At 34.7% G+C, this 19,702-nt stretch overlaps 4 protein-coding genes across 6 annotated transcripts; 3 read left to right on the top strand and 1 right to left on the bottom strand.

Annotated features, from left to right (window-relative positions):
• Window positions 1-332: 332 nt before the first annotated feature.
• On the top strand, window positions 333-5,247 carry LOC105975168 (class I diterpene synthase 2, chloroplastic). Its single transcript, XM_013000344.2, has 13 exons — window positions 333-718; window positions 819-1,128; window positions 1,802-1,982; window positions 2,198-2,403; window positions 2,688-2,808; window positions 2,987-3,084; window positions 3,163-3,365; window positions 3,463-3,572; window positions 3,660-3,758; window positions 3,867-4,082; window positions 4,203-4,344; window positions 4,461-4,706; window positions 4,812-5,247. Exons 1-13 carry the CDS (start codon window positions 584-586, stop codon window positions 5,115-5,117), a joined length of 2,373 nt encoding a protein of 790 aa, XP_012855798.2. The 5' UTR covers window positions 333-583; the 3' UTR covers window positions 5,118-5,247.
• Window positions 5,248-5,590: 343 nt separating this feature from the next.
• LOC105975358 (putative folate-biopterin transporter 2) lies at window positions 5,591-11,110 on the top strand. Its single transcript, XM_088816059.1, has 6 exons — window positions 5,591-5,725; window positions 7,833-8,601; window positions 9,437-9,696; window positions 9,799-9,894; window positions 10,009-10,179; window positions 10,305-11,110. Exons 2-6 carry the CDS (start codon window positions 8,229-8,231, stop codon window positions 10,911-10,913), a joined length of 1,509 nt encoding a protein of 502 aa, XP_088672185.1. The 5' UTR covers window positions 5,591-5,725; window positions 7,833-8,228; the 3' UTR covers window positions 10,914-11,110.
• A 462-nt stretch (window positions 11,111-11,572) lies between these two features.
• On the top strand, window positions 11,573-16,148 carry LOC105975330 (Myb/SANT-like DNA-binding domain protein). 2 transcript variants are annotated; one of them, XM_013000513.2, is made up of 9 exons: window positions 11,573-11,705; window positions 12,276-12,615; window positions 12,699-12,849; window positions 12,959-13,293; window positions 13,397-13,526; window positions 14,207-14,517; window positions 14,602-14,752; window positions 15,077-15,414; window positions 15,492-16,148. In XM_013000513.2, exons 2-9 carry the CDS (start codon window positions 12,283-12,285, stop codon window positions 15,972-15,974), a joined length of 2,232 nt encoding a protein of 743 aa, XP_012855967.2. In that variant the 5' UTR covers window positions 11,573-11,705; window positions 12,276-12,282; the 3' UTR covers window positions 15,975-16,148. The 2 variants fall into 2 exon arrangements, with proteins under 2 accessions (XP_012855967.2, XP_088672011.1); XM_088815885.1 differs by lacking the exon at window positions 11,573-11,705 and adding an exon at window positions 11,712-12,152.
• Window positions 16,044-18,147, bottom strand: LOC105975331 (enhancer of rudimentary protein). Of its 2 annotated transcripts, XM_013000515.2 has the most exons (4): window positions 17,979-18,147; window positions 17,254-17,347; window positions 16,610-16,730; window positions 16,044-16,418 (listed from the first exon to the last, which is right to left on the bottom strand). In XM_013000515.2, the coding sequence occupies exons 1-4, from the start codon at window positions 17,979-17,981 to the stop codon at window positions 16,328-16,330; spliced, it is 309 nt and encodes a 102-aa protein (XP_012855969.1). In that variant the 5' UTR covers window positions 17,982-18,147; the 3' UTR covers window positions 16,044-16,327. The 2 variants fall into 2 exon arrangements, with proteins under 2 accessions (XP_012855969.1, XP_088672018.1); XM_088815892.1 differs by lacking the exon at window positions 17,979-18,147 and having other exon boundaries at window positions 17,254-17,353.
• Between the last annotated feature and the right edge of the window lie 1,555 nt (window positions 18,148-19,702).

Raw genomic sequence — 19,702 nt, 5'->3', positions numbered from 1 at the left:
ATTATAAGAAAACATATTACATGAAATTAATCCATGAAAGTAACTCCACTCAAATAGCTAGGTTAATGTATTGATCATTGCAATCAAGTCCCTAATTTAAGTGATTAGAGATTTAGTATAAATTGCAATTTGGCCTATTCCTTTTTTTTCTTTTTTTTTTTTTAATTCAGTTTGGCCTCTATTTATGTTATTCTAATTTTATATTATTTTACTTTATGGTAATTTTGTCCTTCTACTTCCGGTCAATGTCTAAGTCACAAATAGGTCAGACTCAGTGTTTTTTGCTAGTTTATTTATTACAGTGGATTTTCTGCCATATTGAAATTACACAGGGATACTAATAAAAAAAAAAATACACAGGGACAGTTTTTACAGTTACTCTTGTTTTTACAGATCTAAGGGTAAATTAGACATTTACTACTTCATGACTTTTTTTCTAGTCCAGCCAATCAGACGAACATCCACCCTCAACCATGAAACCTGTTGTCCAACTTACATTCACACATCTCTTACAATCAATGGAGCTAAGGTTCAAAGTTTAAATATTATGTAATATGATCCACTGATTAAAAATAAAAAAATAATGACGTCACTCTGGTTGAAACCCGCAGTTTTCGCTTTCTCACATCACCATGGATTTCGACTGACTTTTGCTTCACATAAATTCCCCACTCGTCTCAGATGCAGCAGCAGCGGCCTCAATCATAACAACTCAACGGTAACTAACTAACTAACTAACTAACTACTGCTTCTGAGATTCTTCTTTAATTAATTAATTAATTTATTTATTTTCGTCGATTTACGTGATGTATATGTAGAGCTTACAAGAATCAATCGGAAGAATAAGAGAGAGGATTGCCGATAATGGAAAAGTCGAGATATCTCCGTCTGCGTACGACACGGCGTGGGTGGCGATGGTGCCGGAGAGTGAATATTCCGGCGGCGGCGGCGGCGACAAGCCGTGTTTTCCCGAGTGTTTGGATTGGATTATCCGAAACCAGAACCCAAACGGGTCGTGGGGTCTGGATCCGGGTCACCCGTATTTGGTTAAAGACTCTCTTTCTTGCACACTCGCTTGCTTGCTTGCCTTGAAGAAATGGAATTTTGGCCATGAACAACTCCTCAAAGGTTAGATTAATTAGTCTTTGTTGATATTAATATTTTGGATAATTACGAAAATTCCCCTCAACTTAGGCTAAATTACAAAAAAGGAACCCCATCTATTCGTAATTATCGAAATTTCCCTACATTTGTTTTCGTCTTACAACGACCTCTTACGGTGTGATTTTTCACGGAATCTTTTGTATTCCACGTAATATTTCTAAAAAATGTCAATTCTACATACCCCTGCAAATATGGCATTTCTTTATGCTACTTTTTGAAGACAAAAATTCCCCTTATACGGAATATTTATTCTTATTAAATAACCGCTTTGAAGATAATTTTTGTTTTAAAAAAGTTGCATAAGGAAATGTCATTTTTCCCCTCTGCAGGGATATAATTAATCAACATTTTTCATAAAATATTCCCTTGAATAAAAAAAAAATTGTGAAAAAACATGCCCCGAGGGGTTCAATGTAAGATGGAAACAAATTTCTGAGGGATTTTGATAATTACGAATAGGTTGGGGTGTTTAATGTAATTTAGTCTAAGTTCAGGGGTGTTTTTGTAATTATATATATATATATATATATATCTATTTTCAAACTTTTAAGTGTTATAGTTTATCAGATTGAATGTTTTGTAATCATGGTTTATGGAACTAACTGATGAATGAAGATATATTAATTAAATTTTCCAGGATTGGAATTCATAAGAGCAAATAGTTGGGCCGCTACCGACAAAGATCAATTTTCTCCGGTTGGTTTCGACGTTATTTTTCCGACGATGATCAACTACGCTAATCAACTGGATTTGATTCTGCCTTTTGACCATGATTTACTTGATTCTATGATTCTAAACCGAGACTCGCAAATTAAGAGGTGAGTATATATACATTATATATATATATATATATATATATATATATATATATATATATATATATATATATATATATATATATATATATATATATATATATATATATATATATATATATATATATATATATATATATATATATATGGTGAAAATCTTTATATAGTTAGTTCATGTGACTATATGTATAAACATTGTGTTTATATTATGATGGTAGTGAAGGAAACCCGGATTTGTTGGGATATATTGCCGAAGGAATCGGAGAGTCGTTCGGTTGGAACGATGTCGTTTTGACGAAACAAAGAAGTAATGGTTCACTTTTCAATTCTCCAGCCACTACTGCAGCTGCTCTTATTCACAGTCAAGGCAACAATAAGTGCTTCCAGTATTTGGAATCACTTCTCAGAAGTTTCAATAATTGTGGTAAATCATATCAAATATTATTTATTTTAATTTTAGTACTATATCATTAAGATATTTATTTTACTTAAATAAATAAAATATGTAAAATTATTTTCTTTTCTTTTTTAATGAAACATAACTATTTGATGAATATAGGAAGGTTTTCTTACTTGAAGGGATATTTGATGAAGAAATGTATATTTCAAAGATACTAATACTTCGAATTGTTCGAAATCGATGTTAAATGCGTAAATAATTGTTTCGTAAATAACCTATTTTTTGTATTTTTTTTTTGAAATCCCTAGTGCCAACAATTCATCCGTTGAATGTATATACTCGTCTCTGCTTGGTCGATACCATCCAAGCGTTGGGAATAGAGCGACACTTTGAATCCGAAATCGATACTATTCTGGAAGAAACTTACAGGTGATTTTATTCGTTTTTTCATGCAAAACATAATTGAATCAAATTTTTCGGTCCTTAACGTTGCAATTATGCTAGTGTTATATCCGTCTCCGTGAACTTGGAACAAAAAAATTGTTCGGATTGAATCGGTATAATTTGAAAATTCCATTTTTAATTCATAGTATGTGCTGTCGAACAGATTATGGCAGCAGAAAGAAGAAGAGATTTTCGCCGACGTAACTTGCTGCGCGGTGGCATTTCGTCTATTGCGAATCAAAGGATTCGAAGCTTCTTCAGGTACTTCGTTCTTTCCGTTTTTAGATTAATCTGTATACGTACGTATTCAGAAATAATAAAGTTGATTAATTTTTTTAGATGAATTGGCTCCGTACGCCGAGCAAGATCACGTTAGCTTGAAAACAAATGGCGTCCGTACGGTTTTCGAGCTCTACAGAGCATCGCAGATACGAATGTACGAAGACGAAACAATTCTCGAGGCTGTAAGTAATTGGACCACCAAATATCTGAAGCAGCAGTTACTCGGTAAAACCATTCCTGACAAGAAATTGCATAAACAGGTGATTTGCTACAAAAGCGTATTCGCCGCACATTTTTCGCCCTTTTTTTTTTCTTCTTCCCGGAAGTATATAACTGTACTCAAATATATATATCAAGGTGGAATACGAGTTGAAGAACTCCCATGGCGTACTTGATCGGATTAGAAATAAACGAAGCCTTGATCTATATGATGTGGATGGTTACCAAATTATGAAAACTGCGTATAGGTAGTTAAATATCTCAAAACTTAAAAAAAAATCCGTAAATAAATTGAGAATTTATTTTTCGACATGTTTCTTTTCGTATATATACAGGTGCCCCGCGGTATATAACGAAGATTATCTCGTACTTTCGAGCCAAGATTTCAATAGTTGCCAAGCTCTAAACCAGAAAGAGCTTCAACAATTGGAGAGGTATGTATATATTATCTCCGCCACGTAGAAATAAAGCGATACATTTATAATAAAAGGGCAAATATGTAATTAATGTATCGTTAAAACGGAACCTATCTGTACGTACAGGTGGTACACGGATTGTAGGTTGGACCAGTTGAACTCGAGACGAGACGTACTACATATTTCCCATTTTCTAACTGCAGCAGCTTTCGGCGACCCTCGACTCTCCGATGCGCGTTTATCCTCTACCAAAACTCTCGTCCTCGTAACATGTGTCGATGACTTATTCGATGTGCATGGTTCTAGAGAAGAATCACAGAAGTTCCTACAATTAATACAAGAGTATGTTCGTTTCTCTCTGTTTCAAGTCGTATATAATTTTTTATCTTATGTTCGTTTATTTTCCTTCTACTTTTTGCAAGTTATGTGATATATTGTACGAATTTCGTGGACTAACAATAGGTGGAAAGAGAAGCCGGTTGCCGAATACGGTTCGAAACAAGTTGAGATCCTCTTTACAGCAGTGTACAACACGGTAAACGATTTAGCAGAAAAGGCGTCTTTGCAGCAAGGCCGTTGCGTTAAGCAATTTTTCATCGGCATGGTACTTACACTCTCGTGAATCTTTCGTTTATCGAGCCGTACTTAATTTTAATTATAACAATTTTTTATTTTTTTATTATTAACTAACTAATATGCGAGTGTTTCTCGTAAGAGCAGTGGGTTGAAATCGTAACAATTTTCATGAAAGAATTGAATATGTGGCATGAAGGAGCTGCGATAACGTTGGACGAGTACTTGTCGTTTAGTTGGGTGACGATTGGTAGCAGAATTTGCGTACTCACAGCAATCCATTTCATCGGTATAAAATTATCGGATGAAATGGTTCTCAGTTCCGAGTGTACTGACCTTTGCATCCATGTTTCTACCATTGACCGTCTTTTCAACGATGTCGGAACTTTTCAGGTAAAAATATAATTTCTCCGTAACAAAAAAAAAAAAAAAAACAAATCACCACTTACGTAAAAGTTTGGGAAAAATGCGAAAAATGAAATGAATGTGTTTCGACAGAGGGAGAAAGACGAAGACGGGAAGTTAAACGCAATAAGCCTTCTGAAAGAAGCCGGTGGTAATAAAGACGACGGGGCCGCGATTATTGCAAAGATAACCGAAATAGTTGAATACCACAGGAGAAAAGTGTTGCGGATCGTGTACGAAAGAGGAACCGTTCTTCCTAGGAAATGCAAAGACGTGTTCTTGAACACGAGCAAGATTACGCAGTACGTCTACTCTTGCGGCGACGAATTCACGTCCCCGCAAGAAGAAATAATGAACGATTTGAAGTCGTTGATTTATCGACCTCTAAAAAATCGATGATGATGCAAATGTGTTATTCAAGCTCTTCTAGCATGGCAAATTTTTGTATGTGATATAAAGAGAATTAATCTTTATGTAGTTTTTTGTAACTAAATAATAATTAAATAAATAAAAAATTCATTGTTTTGTTTGATAGTTATTAATCAGTAACCAAATGCAAATTTTGTTATCTTTCAACTGTAGATCACTGACTTTCTGTCACTAATCTTACAACAAATTTTATACATATGTATATAAATATTATTGGATATTTTAATAAAACTAAAATTTTAATGTCTTTATTTTAGTTATTTTTTCGAATAATATAAGGATAAAACAGACAAAACATATTTTGTGTAAATTAAACGGTCAAACACCGGTCAAATGAAGATTTCCGTAATTACACAAGCACGAGGGGATTTTTGTATTTAAGCTTGTACTCAGGGGCTTTTTCGTAAATTGCCAATATAATAATTAACATGACAATTTTATTACACTCTCGCAGAAGAAAACAAATCCCAGCTTTAAATATATATATTAAATCAGTAACTGCTCGACACCGACAATCTACAGTACTGTTAAATAGTTACGATTTAAGCATCGTCAAAGTAATGGCTTAATTCCACTTTGCACCCTTGAAATATACCATTTTGGCACTTTGCACCCTCGAAATAAATTAATAGCACTTTGCACCCTCGAAATACAATAAATCATGCATAATGCACCCCAAATGATTTTTTAAAGCTAAAAAATATAAATTTAATATTTGTAGTGATATTTTTTTAGGATGCCAAATGTCAAATATTTTTTTTATTCATCAATCATTTTGAAACTATAAAGTTCAAAAATAAAAATACATTCCATCAACATATTTAAAAATTATATTGTTTTATCAAAATAAAATATTGTACGAAAAAAAATCATTCAGCTATTACGTTATCAAGTTATCTGAAAATTATTTTTTCTTCCAAATATTTTCACCTAATATTTTACAAACAGTGACATAAAAGATCCGCAATCGAATAATTTAGTGATAAAAGATTTTTTTTTTCTTTTGTAAGATAATGTAGTTTATTTTAAATAATCCGGTTTAATTTTTATTTTTTCGCACTTTGTCCGCTCGAAATTAGGTTTGAGGTTCAAGAAAACAACAATTTTTTTTATTTTGTACCCCAAAAAGAAAAACACCAATGAAAAATAAAATTGCCTTTATTATTCAATTGAGGGTGCATTGTGAATGATTTATTGTGTTTTGAGGGTGCAAAGTGCTATTATTATTTTTCGAGGGTGCAAAATGCCAAAATGGTATATTTCAAGGGTGCAAAGTGGAATTAAGCCTCAAAGTAATTAATCCCATTTCATATTTTTCATGGGGATCACTATTTCAAATCCCAACTTTTGCTTACTTGAATACCAAAAAAATAAAAAATAAATAATTAATTGTAAATTACTTTAATACCCTTAATGAAATTAAAACTAAAAAAATATTACAAATACTATTTTTCTTTCTTAAATACCAAATAATCAAAAACTCAAAAAACCATTTCCCTCCTTCTCCACCTCCTTCTTCTCCCTCCCCAAAAACCCTTCTAAAAAATCTTTCTCACAACAAACCCTTCTAAAAAATCTCACAACAAACCCTTCTAAAAAATATCAAAACTAAAGAAATTAAAACCTCACAAAACGTATAAAATTGAGTTATAAGACAATAATATGGTAGTATATATGAAAGGAGAACACATTAAGGTAAGTATCGATGTCTTTTTTGAGCTTCGAAGTCGATTTTGAAGTTTTTTTTTTTGAAACCCGTCGGCAATTTTCGACACATACAGGTCGATTTTTTGGTCAATTTTCGACACCAACGTGTCGAAAAAGAAAAAAAAAAAAAAAAAAAAAACCAAATTTCGACACCTACCTGTCGAAAATTGTCCAAATTTCGACAGGTATGTGTCGAAAAAATACTGTTGGTAAAAAAAAAAAAAAAAATTTTTTTTTTTTTTTTTTTTTTTTTTTTTTTTTTACCAATAGTGTTTTTCGACACCTACCTGTCGAAAATTGTCCAAATTTCGACAGGTAGGTGTCGAAATTTGGTTTTTTTTTTTTTTTTTTTTTTTTTTTTTTTCTTTTTCGACACGTTGGTGTCGAAAATTGACCAAAAATCGACCTGTATGTGTCGAAAATTGCCGACGGGTTTCAAAAAAAAAAACTTCAAAATCGACTTCGAAGCTCAAAAAAGACATCGATACTTACCTTAATGGCTTCTCTTTCCACATATACTACCATATTATTGTCTTATAACTCCATTTTATAAGTTTTGTGAGGTTTTGATTTTTTGAATTTGGAGATGTTTTGGAGGATTTAAGAAGATGAAAAAGATAGGGTTTAATTGGGTTGTCGCGGCAGTTACGAGCACGTACGGTGGCGTTCGACGGCGGCGGCGTCGGCGGCGGCGGCGGCGGCGTCGGCGGCGGCGGCGGCGGTCAGGGTTGGAGAGGAGAAGAAATGGTGGAGGTTTTTTTTTTAACAACAAAGGGTTTTTTTCTTTTTTTTTTATTTGGTTTTTGAATAGGTAATTTCTAATAAAATTTGATATAATTGATATTTTGTATGAAAGGGTGTTTTTGTAATTTTCTTTTTATTTTGGTTTTAAAGTAAGAAAAAACTTATAAATATGTACTCAATTGTGGTTTTCAACTAGGTAGTATTCAACTAAGCAAAAATTAGTATTCAAAATAGTTGCCCCCATTTTTCATTCGTTAAAGTCGAGCTTACCTACTCTGCTACCTTGGAATTCCCTCTTACCCTGCTTGATTATTTTGACATTATTCTGCTTTTTCTAGAGAGAGAAAGTAGAGGAGAGAGAGAGAATCTTGAACAAGCACCCTCCGACCAATGAGGATTAATTGTATAATTTCAAAGTTTCAAACTTTTCTTCAGACAACTTCAATCCACATCTTCTTCATCCAAATTTCTTGATTCTTGAATTATGTAGCACTAGCTTTCAACCAGCAACCAAAAACCCACTTATTAGATTCAAGTAAAAAAAATCAAGATCTCCATTTATCTTGTAAAAAGTTTGACTTTTTCGAAGAACCCACTTCACAAAATCTGGTCTCTAGTTAGATTTCGTAAATGATGGGGGAGGAAGAGAGACTCCCAACTCAGAGAGATGGAGCGGAGGAGATTCACTCGAAGCCCGAAAATGGGGCCCGAACCTGTGTCTGCGGCCCGATTTACTGGTTCAGAATGCTGGCGAAAGAATTGCATTGGAGCTTTGTGTTTGGGGTAGTGATCGTGTACGGCATGAGCCAAGGGCTAGGTGGAGCTCTGGCTATGGTGGGGACAGAGTATTACATGAAGGATGTGCAGAAAGTGCAGCCATCTGATGCACAGTTTTACTCTGGGATCACTTCGATTCCTTGGATTGTTAAACCTATTTGGGGCCTTCTTACAGATGTTGTTCCGGTTTTCGGGTATCATCGGAAACCTTATTTCCTCTTTGCTGGTAATTGAAAATGTGTGCTCTAATTATTATCCTTTCTTTTGTTGTCTCAATTTGTGCTTTACCTGATTTAGTTGTGCTCTGATTGTACAGTTTTCGGGTTTTTTTCTGTTGATGCCGTTCGTATTTGTATCTCGTGTGTGTTCGTGTAATGCGTACTTCTCGATGAACTGATTTTGGGTAGGAGAAGGGTAATGTAGTGTATCCGTTAGGGGTGGAAATGGGAATGGAATTTCCGATTCCCGTTGATTCATGATCCCGATTTGAAATTTTCCGATTTTGGAACAGTATTTTTCGTTACATGTTCCGACTCCAACTTTTCCAATTTTTTTTGGATTTGAAATGCAATAAACATGAGATTCCGATTTTCCCTTTTTTTTTTTTTGAACGAAATTGGAATTAGTTTTTCACTTCCGATAAAAAATCGGATATCTTTTTCCGAAAGTGCTAATTCCGATCTGATCCATTCGATTTCCACCCCCAGTATCCATTTTCGTCATATCTCATGACGCACAGATGGATCAAATTAGGCTAACCGAGAATTAGAAGGGCCCTGTTAAGAAAAACAGCTCGGATATAGAATCATGAAACTCCGTTATACAGAGTGATACAATAGAATTCTTGAAGGCTATTTTTTTTCCTTTTATTTTGTGCAGTGATATAGGAAAGTGCTTGTGAAGGGTGTTTCTTGGAGAAAAAAACGAAAAAATAAAAATCGATCATTTTCTTATCTGCCATTTTTTTATCGACAGCCATCACAGACGTTTCTTTATCAACATGTTCCTAAAATGACAGATTATTCAATTTTTTGTTCATGATTGAAGTTTTCGTTTTTCAGGTTTCATGGGAGTCTTTGCCATGCTTTTCGTATCCATTCACAAGGAAGTTCACATAGTACTGGCACTGCTTTCGTTGACAGCTGGCAGTGCCAGCGTGGCGATTGCTGATGTCACTGTCGATGCATGTGTAGCGCAGAAAAGTGGGATCCATCCTTCTTTAGCAGCCGACATCCAAAGCTTGTGTGCTTTGAGTGCTGCCATTGGTTCGCTCGTCGGATTTTCTTTTAGTGGTATCTTTGTTCACTTAATCGGACCCCAGGTTAGAAAATGCTCAGTCTTTCATCCTTGGAAATTATTACAAGATTTTGAAAAATGATTTTTTTTTTTTAATTTGTTTTTTACTTCGTTTTTTGAATTAAAGGGGGTGTTTGGCTTGTTGACAATACCAGCTTGGCTCGTGTTATTAGTTGGTCTTCTCCTCAAAGAAAATCGAATATCTAACTTTCCTTACGAACAGGTGTGGTACACACACACACATACACACATTCTTATTACATATTTGGGATTTAATCAATCAAGAAAAGAAAATGTTTAATTCTTGATTTTATTTTTTATTTTTTTTGGGAATCAGATGAACCAGAACTTTCTCAAAGCTGGTAAATCGATGTGGAAGACGTTGAAATGCCCCGAAGTGTGGAGGCCGTGTCTATACATGTATCTATCATTTTCGTTGTCTCTAAGTATTTCCGAGGGTATGTTCTATTGGGCAACAGATTCAAAAGACGGTCCATCGTTTTCTAAGGTATATATTTGTAATTTTTTTTTTCAAGAAATCCCGATTGTGTTTATTTTCAAGAATGAAGATAATGTATCATCTTTAAAACGATCCGAAATGTTACTAATAAATCGATCTTTTTGCTAACACAGGAAATAATTGGTTATGTAATGGCAATCGGCTCGATAGGCTCACTTCTTGGAGCTATATTATACCAATACGGGCTTAAAAACTGCCCTTTTCGAGATCTACTCATGTGGGCCCAAATACTATCTTGCCTATCCGGAATGCTCGATTTAGCACTCGTGCTTAGGTGGAATTTAAAAATAGGAATACCCGATTATTTCTTCGTTGTGATCGATGCCAGCGTGTCGCAGTTGATCGGGCGGCTCAAATGGATGCCACTTCTTGTTATGAGCTCGAAGCTGTGTCCAGCTGGCATCGAGGGCACGTTTTTCGCTTTGCTAATGTCGATCGACAATTTTGGCCTTCTCACTTCCTCTTGGTTCGGGGGTTTGTTGCTTCGTGTGTTGAAAGTTACGAGGACGGAGTTTGGTAATTTGTGGGTGGCTGTTTTGGTGAGGAATTTGTTGAGGATTAGTCCGCTTTTTCTTCTGTTTTTGGTTCCGAAGGGCGATCCTAATTCCGCGATCCTCTCGGATGAGGTTTTGAATTTGAAAGTGGTCGATGAAGAAAATCGAGAAAACGAAAATGTCGAGCTCGTTTCTCTTGTTCGTAGCTCGGATTCCGATGGTAGATAGATTTGATTTGCATTGTCATTTTTAGGAAGAATTTTGAAAGATATATATACACATAGGCTTATTATTTACACAATATACAGATTTCTTGAGGATACTTATTTTTATTTTATTTTTTTAATCATTTGTATTCTTTCATTTTCTTATATATTATACATTCACAATCAATATAATATTGCAGAGTTACTTTACTTTCATAATGTGCAATGATGATAATGTAAATATCTATGATTTAAAATTACTCGCTCTATTTTATTTAGTGTAGCATCTCTTAGACCTGATTATTATAGTCGGAACCAGAATTTTAAGTAAAATTCGAAAGGGACTATAAAATTGTAATCATGAAATTGTAACATTTTAAATATTATTTAAATTATAACTATGGCTTAACATGCATAAAATTAGATATTAATTTTAACTACTACATGAATGTAAATAAAATAAAATAATTAGACATAAATCGTGATATAAAAAAATATAATTTTATTAAAAAATTATGTAACTATTTAAGTTTATTTTCCAGAATATTTGCAAACACCCCCAACTTTCAAGAATTAGCACTTAATCAGTATAAACATTTTTATCATGGGATATTTTGGAAAGAAAAATCTTTTTTTGGGGGTTTTTTGGATATAACTTTTTTAATTACGACTTTTTAGTAATTTCCGCTAAACAAACCGGTTTGACAAAGTTTGGCCCCTATTCCGGATTAGGGTTTCTCCCTTTACCAATCGCTCCCAAATTCACGTTCTCCTCCAAGCAACCTTCTCCTTTAATCGCCGAACCAAACAACAGGTAAACATTGTAAACCCATCTCTTCAATTTCAATTTTCTTTCTTCCTTTTTCTTTTTTTATCTGGTGAAATTCCCACTCATAAACCCGTTTTTACTGCTGTTTTTTTTCAAGAAATTAAATTTCCATTTTAGAGTGAATTCGTTTACAAAATGCTTCAGTTTCTATTTGAAGAAATATGTCGAGGAGTGAAAATTCATGGAACCCATCTCTATTGTCTTGTTCTTCATTTGTGGGTTTGGTTTAATCTTTGGTTAAAAAAAATAAAAAAAAATAAAAATTCGATCTTTTGAAACTTGCTACAAGGCATCCTATGATTTGTTGTCTGGGTTCAGACATTAAAAAGCAAGTTGAGTTCTGTGATGAACAAACAAAAGGATTATTTAATGGTATTGCATTTACAAGAGATTACCTTATGAGTTATGATCACCTGTGTCAGATGATATATGGTAAAATAAAACTATTCCGATATTCATATAATGCGTAAAGCGATTCTTGTGTGCTGTTTGAATACGAATGTTGGTATATTTCGAACTCTGGGCAAATGTGTTCACGTGATTTTCGGTCTGCAGAGTGAAAATGAGTTGCCAAAACTCTCTGAGCAATCATTGTTCTAGAACATACTGGACGCCGACAATGGAACGATACTTTATCGATCTCATGTTAGAGCATGTCCACAGAGGAAATAGAATCGGCCACACGTTTAATAAGCAAGCCTGGACGGATATGCTAGCTGTCTTCAATTCGAAATTCGGATCGCAGTACGACAAAGATGTGTTGAAAGGCCGTTACACGAATCTGTGGAAATTATTTAATGATATTAAAAATATCCTTAGCCAGAATGGATTTTCTTGGGACGAAACTAAGCAAATGGTGGTGGCTGATGATTACGTGTGGGACACGTATATCAAGGTGCGTAAAACTTTTTCCGATATTTACTCTACAATGTATATTGATCTGCATTTTTTTTAATTAAATTATATTATTGCATGCAGATTCATCCAGAAGCAAGGCCTTACAAAACAAAACCCGTGCTCAATTTCGACGATTTGTGTTTGATATATGGTTATACAGTTGCCGACGGCAGATACAGTCGATCAAGTCATGATGTAGATGCTGACTATGATATCCAAGGAGCGAGCTTTGGTGTGTGTGTGTGTGTTTTTATCTTTTTTTTTTCTTTTTTTTTTTTGGTATGGCTAATATAAGACAATTGTTTATTATGAAAAAGAAAACTAAGAGTGGACTGTGACAGGTGACTGTAACAGTAGCGTAGCTCCTTCGTGTAGTTCGAGGACAGAGTGGACCCCGGATATGGACCAATACTTCATGGAGCTGATGTTGCAACAGAAAGAAAGAGGCAATAAGCTCGAAAATACGTTCACAAGGCAAGCATGGACTGATATGCTCGCGTTTTTTAATGCAAAATTTGGATCCGATTGTAATAAACGAGTTTTGAGGCACCGATATAGAAAATTGTGGAAGTATTATAGCGATTTAATGACATTGGTTAAACAAGAAGGTTTCTGTTGGGACGAGAAACGGGAAATGGTGATGGCTGATGGTGATGTTTGGGATTCGTATTTAAAGGTACGTTACTTGCTAATAATAATAATAATTTATTATCCTCAAAAGCAGCAAATTTTTTAATTATTTTTTTAAATTGTTCGATGGATTTACGTTGTGAATGTAGGCACATGCACATGCTCGATTTTATAGAGACAAAGTTTTTCGAAGCTATAACAAGCTGGCGTTGGTATTTGGGGAGATGGTCTGTAAGGAAAGCCGAAGCGATGCTAAAAGTGAAGTGGTAGTTGCAAAAGGTGGTTTGTTTCAACTTTCTTTACTATGAAAATAAATAAATAAAATCGCTATTGTTATCAATTTGGAATTCCGTAAATTGTATTAATTTTAGTCCTATTTAGGTCTTTATTATTTTTCAACGTTATAAATAAGTGTAGGGGTGGAAACTGGAATGGAATTTCGCATCCCGAAAGTTCCGATTCCGGTTTTGTGGGTTTTTTTTAATGAAATTGAAATACATATTAGATTCCGATTTCTGATCCGATTTTAATTCTCGAAAATATTTAAAAAAAAAAATCTGATTATTTTCCGAAAATTACACTTTTAATTTCAATATTATTAGTGCTTTGTATTATAGGTGACTAGAAAATTGGAATTTCTAAATTCCCCCGATTTCAATAAAATTTCGAGTTTGGAACAAGTTTCTTTATTTTTTCAATTTTTTTTAACGAAATTGGAATTAGTTTTCCATTTCCGAAAGTGCTAATTCCGATCTGCTAATTTTCGAAGTTAATAAATTTTCAGATAATTGTCTCTTCATTTTACGCTGATTTCCGAGTTTACCTTGTTTTAGAAACTCATTCTTTTTCATGCTTCTGTGCTGCGTCAATTTTTTCTATTCGACATCTTATAGCCACTTTAAATGCATTTCCCTCTTTGCCCTAATTAGTATTTCTTGAATATTTTCGGAAACATGCAGGCAATGAGCGTTCTAGAACATACTGGACCCCACCAATGGACCGTTTTCTTATCGAGTTAATGCTCGAGCAAGTACACAGAGGAAATCGAATCGGGCAGTCATTTATCACCCAAGCATGGAAAGAAATGGTTGAATCATTCAACGCAAACTTCGAATCCAGTCACGATAAAGAAGTCTTGAAAAATAGATACAAGCATTTCAAGAAACAGTACAATGATGTCAGCATCCTCTTACAGCACAGTGGCTTTTCATGGGACGAAAGCCGAGAAATGGTGACAGCTGAAAATCACGTTTGGGATGCTTATATTAAGGTTTACGTCTATTTTTTTCTTAGCTCGTACCGTATAAAATGGAATCTATTTTTTTATTCTCGTTGTCGCGTATAATTTCTGCAGGTACATCCAGATGCCAGGTCATACAGAGTTAAGACTGTGCCATGTTATTACAAATTACGAGTAATATATGGACAAGATAAGTTTGACGGGTCGTATGTACGTCTCGTTGACAGCATGGATCCAACTGTTGGAAGTTCTTGTATGGAAATAGGTACTCTTTCTTCACTCGGAATTTTGTATTATAGGTGACCGAAAAATTAGAATTTTTGGATTCCGTCGATTCCGATAAAAAAAATTCCAATTATCGAAATTCCCTTTTTCCGATTTTCTTTGTAAACATATTATAATTAGTTTTCCACATCCGAAAAAAAAAAATTGGAATTTTTGCGAAATTTCAATTTACGAATTTACACCCTTAGTCTCGCCCTACGATCCAAAAATAGTTTTTTTGTCTTCTTACATAAATTGTTACCTATCGATTTTGTCTGAAGATAGCAGCTTTTAAATACGCATTTTTTTCTTCTTTTTATAATAGGCAATGGGAACGAAGAAGAAGCTGATGCTGGTGCAAATTTCGTAATAGATTGGACACCGCAAATGGAACGTTATTTTCTCGACCTTATGTTGGAGCAGGTGCAAAATGGTAATAAGATCGATAATGAATTTAGCGAGCAAGCTTGGTTTCACATCACTCTGTCATTTAAAGAAAACTTCGGTCCACAATACGAGCAGAACTTTCTAGAAACTCGTCGTTTGAGTTTAATGAAACAATATATTGAAATCACTAACATCCTCAATCAACAAGGTTTCATGTGGGATGAATCTACACAGACAATTACAGCTGGCATCGAAACTTGGGAATCGTACACCAAGGTACTGCATTTTATTTTTATTTTTTGTATCAAATGAAAATAAAATACATCTTATTTAAATGTTTTTTTTTTCTGCAGGAGAATCCAGAGGCAATTTCATATAGAGATAAAGTCATTGGATATTACGGTGAATTGTGTAGTATTTTCGGGACAAGTGAATTAGTTGACACAAAATTGATGTGTGACCTTCCTATAAACATCAAAATTGATGAATACTCGGGAGATTTTTCAGGGGCATTTTTGGAAAGTGAGATATACGATCAAGCGAAGAAACGGCCACCATCTACGCCTATAGCTTTGGAGTGTCGAATTAAATCACAAAAAACAGGGGAGAAGAAAAAGGTGCACGGGGATATTACCAACACCACAAGTGTAGGGAATAATTACTCTGCATTAGAGAGTGCTATAGATGCTCTCCAAGCCATACCTGATATAGATGACGAGATCTTATTGGACGGTTGTGATCTGTTGGAGGATGAGAGGAAAGCAAAGACGTTTTTAGCCCTGGATGCCTCTCTCAGGAAGAAATGGCTGCTTAGAAAGCTGGGGCGTGGCTCGTAATTTGTAAATATATTGGTCTCGTAGATTTGAGCTTGTTGCATACAGTTTGTAGAGAAAAAACGAGGCGAATTACACAAAAATACTCTTAAGTCATTTGATTACAAAAGTAACACATAATCTGTAATGAGAAATTGGCGAATGTATCAAGAGCTGCCATTTTTGGGACACACTAAATACTGTTCTGATATAACAATATGATTACGACGCTGGTCTCGGCCAGGTGGCACTAGCATTACTGTAAAAGTTTTAACTTGGAGAACACTGTAATGGAAGTTGTTGAACTGACTCGAGCTGTGCAGTTTCAGTCTTTTAAGTACAATAGCCAAATAGGAGATTATCTGCACATATTACTTTCATTGAGCCAGTTTTTTCAAGTGTTGCAGTGTCTTCTGCTTGATCCATTGTCGATCGTATGGTAGGTAAGCCTGAATTGAGTGATCATATCTGCATCAGCACAGCGGGGGCAAGGATTACAATATGGTTAATCGAGAGTTATAGTCTCTAAGCCGTGTGTGTGTGTGTGTGTGTGTGTGTGTGTGTGTGTGTGTGTGAGAGAGAGAGAGAGAGAGAGAGAGAGAGAGAGAGAGAGAGAGAGAGAGAGAGAGAGAGAGAGAGAGAGAGAGAGAGAGACTTACACTAATGCACTCAAATCAGCAAGCCCGTCGATAAAATTGTACAGATCGGAAATATCATAAGTGATGTTTCTTGTGGCTGGATTTAATTCCTTAATTTTCCTTTCGTAAAGTCCACATATTCCTGCAGGAACGGCGTTAAGTATACATTGGATGAGAACATGACATTTCATCTTCATATTGCAGAATGCATCCAACTATTGATGAAAGAACACACTGAATTTACTATAAAGCAATCCAGTTTTTGGAGATGCAACAGGCAACACGATTGTTACTTCTGATTTCTTAGATACTTTTTAATAGTCCTAACCCCTAATTGTGTTGAATCTGTTGATCTTAAGAGCCACAACACATGCATAACTGACATATTAACAGAATCAAGAAGTCAACCATTTATCGAGATAACTTAAAAATGTAAGATAACACACAAGTGTTTTCTAAAGTGAATGAAAATAAAGTGTAAAATAGAACTAAAGCCGTATATTAGCAGACATCATTGCACTAATTACAGCAGCCAATCCAGTTAAGTAATCATGGTCTTAAATGCAAAATCACCCGTTACATGTTATCTTCACTAGTTAACTTTCACAAGACAATTATATTACATCGAAGTGTTACAGTCAGAAACTTGAAAGGGAATTACATACCATCCATTGCTTGACTGATCGAATCGTAATCCATGAAAGTACGAGTTGCTCTGTGCTGGGAGGATTGCATGAGAATGATAGTGTGCCTGTTAGACTGCATAGAACCACACGAGTTGATAAGAAATGAAACGAACAAATAACTTAATATTAAAACAGTTTCCGATCGTAATGATGTCAAGTTTTTTCTACAGGAGAAAATATAAAGCAATTGAGCTGCTACTCAACGACTACAATTAAGTTGGAATACACCGCGTAAAGATCAAAGCTGAAGCAGAAATATAACAGCCTCTTCAAGAAGCCCTTTTCAATTAAAATAAATAAATCTAATTCCTTACGGAAACTAGCTCGAGAAAATACACGATAAACTGCAATACCGTAAACCAATAAAATCAATGCAAAAAAACATATAATCATGGAATCCACCAGTACAACTCCGAAAAAAAAACAGTTCTTAAGTGGAATCATAGTTAACTGAAACCCTAAATACTGAATTTCATCCATGGAACAAAATGAGGCTCAATTAACAGAAGACTGAAGAAACTAATCACGCATAGATCACAATGACAAAAGAAACACAATTATCGAATAATCTGAAATACCTTAAACTTTTACCCTAAAAAATCAGAAAAGGGGGAAAAGGTCATAGATACATTCAGCAATCATTTTTCCTACACAAGCCCAATCTAGAGAGAGAAAGATACAGAAATGGAGTTGAAAAACATTACCATTTTGAAGAAATCACAGGCGGAAGAACGATCGGTGGGAAAGTGGAGAGAAGTTCTTCAGTAAGCCGTGCGCAGTGAGAGAGAGGGAGGCGACTTTTTTTCCACGGCGGTGCCGAAATCTAATTTTAACAAATTATTATGGGTAATTGGCATTTTGCACCCTCCAATTATGCTTATTTCTCACTTTGCACCCTTAAATATGACAAGTTGGACCATCAAATTAAGATTTACTTGGCATAGTAGAATAACCCTTAGGGCATCTCCAATGGAGTAAGCAAATCGGGTCTCCAAATTCGTATTTGGAGACCCGTATAGAGACCCGGTGGAATCTTAGAGTCTCTAAAAAATAAAATCTCACAGTAGAGGGCTCTATAATTTTGAGTTCCTAAACAAAGTCACATGAAATACACATGAGTTTCCAAACAAAGTCCTATATTTAGGAACAAGTTTGGAGATTATGCAAAAATCTGAAAATTTAGAGCCCCACTAAATTTCTTGTTGGTGTTGAATTTTTTTCCACAATTTCTATATTTTGAAGACAAATAGAGTTTGCTTACTCCATTGGAGATGCCCTTAAACCCGAAACCCGAAACCCGAAAACCCGAAACTCGAAACCCCGTAACCTAAAACTAGTAGAATAAAGGGATTTTGGGGGACTGAAAGGGTAAATTTGTGAATAAACTCACTACCAACCTTTTTAATTATAGAAAATATTTATATTGTTCCTCATTTACGGATGTAATCAACAATAATTCACCATTTTGCCCATAGAATTATGGTAAAATCATTTTTTCGGACTCAAATTTTAGCAGAAAAGTGTCCTGGGGTGCAATGTGCCAAGCAAATCTTAATTTGAGGGTGCTATCTACCATATTTTTAATATTAAGGGTGCAATGCCAAATCAGCATAATTTCAGGGTGCAAATGCCAATTACCCAATTATTATAAATAATTAAGGGTAAATTCCACTTTACCCCCTTGTACTTTGGCTGGATATCACTTTACCCCCTCGTACTCTCAATTGCATCGATTTGCCCCCTAGTACTTTGGTTCGATATCACTTTACCCCCTTCTACTCTCAATTCATCGATTTTACCCCTTGTACCTTGGCTCGATATCACTTTACCCCATTCTACTCTCAGTTGCATCGATTTGCCCCCTGTACTTGAAAATTATCTCAATGTGGCACTTGTCGTTAGTTTTCAGACATTTGACCTTAACACCGTTTGATCTAAGTTTGAAAATTGCAAAAAAGCCACCCCTCCCTGTTTAAATAATTATTAATAAAAAAAGAAAAAAGAAAAAAGAAAAAAAGAAAATTGTGGCTGGCGCCGTGGACTGTGTTTTCTCGCTGTCTTGAATTTTTTATTATTTTATTTTTTGTTGTTTTTTATTTTTTATTTTTATTAATTTTTTTAATAATTATTTAAACTGGAGGGGTGACATTTTAGTAATTTTCATACTTAAATCAAACTGTGTTAAGGTCAAAGGTCTGAAAACTAACAGCGAGGGCCACATTGAGACAATTTTTCAAGTAAGGGGGGTAAATCAATGCAATTGAGAGTAGAAGGGGGTAAAATGATATCGAGCCAAAGTACAAGGGGGCAAATCGATGAATTGAGAGTATAAGGGGGTAAAGTGATATCGAACCAAAGTACGTAGGGGCAAATCGATGCAATTGAGAGTACAAGGGGGTAAAGTGATATCCAGCCAGAATACAAGGGG

The sequence above is a fragment of the Erythranthe guttata genome, chromosome 1, assembly GCF_056151865.1.
Source record: "Erythranthe guttata isolate IM_541 chromosome 1, IM_541, whole genome shotgun sequence".
NCBI lineage: Eukaryota > Viridiplantae > Streptophyta > Magnoliopsida > Lamiales > Phrymaceae > Erythranthe > Erythranthe guttata.
This window is presented reverse-complemented; position numbering and strand designations above follow the sequence as displayed.

Excerpts from the sequence above, each read along its gene's own strand:
- LOC105975331 (XM_088815892.1), bottom strand. The coding sequence starts at position 17,353 with ATGCAGTCTAACAGGCACACTATCATTCTCATGCAATCCTCCCAGCAC. Across the intron at positions 16,731-17,253 it reads GATCAGTCAAGCAATGGATG|GAATATGTGGACTTTACGAA; the intron begins GTATGTAATTCC and ends CCGTTCCTGCAG. Across the intron at positions 16,419-16,609 it reads GCTGATTTGAGTGCATTAGT|ATATGATCACTCAATTCAGG; the intron begins GTAAGTCTCTCT and ends GTGCTGATGCAG.
- LOC105975330 (XM_013000513.2), top strand. The coding sequence starts at position 12,283 with ATGAGTTGCCAAAACTCTCTGAGCAATCATTGTTCTAGAACATACTGG. Across the intron at positions 12,850-12,958 it reads TATCCAAGGAGCGAGCTTTG|GTGACTGTAACAGTAGCGTA; the intron begins GTGTGTGTGTGT and ends GGACTGTGACAG. Across the intron at positions 14,518-14,601 it reads TTTGGGATGCTTATATTAAG|GTACATCCAGATGCCAGGTC; the intron begins GTTTACGTCTAT and ends TAATTTCTGCAG.
- LOC105975358 (XM_088816059.1), top strand. The coding sequence starts at position 8,229 with ATGATGGGGGAGGAAGAGAGACTCCCAACTCAGAGAGATGGAGCGGAG. Across the intron at positions 8,602-9,436 it reads ACCTTATTTCCTCTTTGCTG|GTTTCATGGGAGTCTTTGCC; the intron begins GTAATTGAAAAT and ends TTCGTTTTTCAG. Across the intron at positions 9,895-10,008 it reads CTAACTTTCCTTACGAACAG|ATGAACCAGAACTTTCTCAA; the intron begins GTGTGGTACACA and ends TTTGGGAATCAG.
- LOC105975168 (XM_013000344.2), top strand. The coding sequence starts at position 584 with ATGACGTCACTCTGGTTGAAACCCGCAGTTTTCGCTTTCTCACATCAC. Across the intron at positions 1,129-1,801 it reads CCATGAACAACTCCTCAAAG|GATTGGAATTCATAAGAGCA; the intron begins GTTAGATTAATT and ends TAAATTTTCCAG. Across the intron at positions 4,345-4,460 it reads AGCAATTTTTCATCGGCATG|TGGGTTGAAATCGTAACAAT; the intron begins GTACTTACACTC and ends TCGTAAGAGCAG.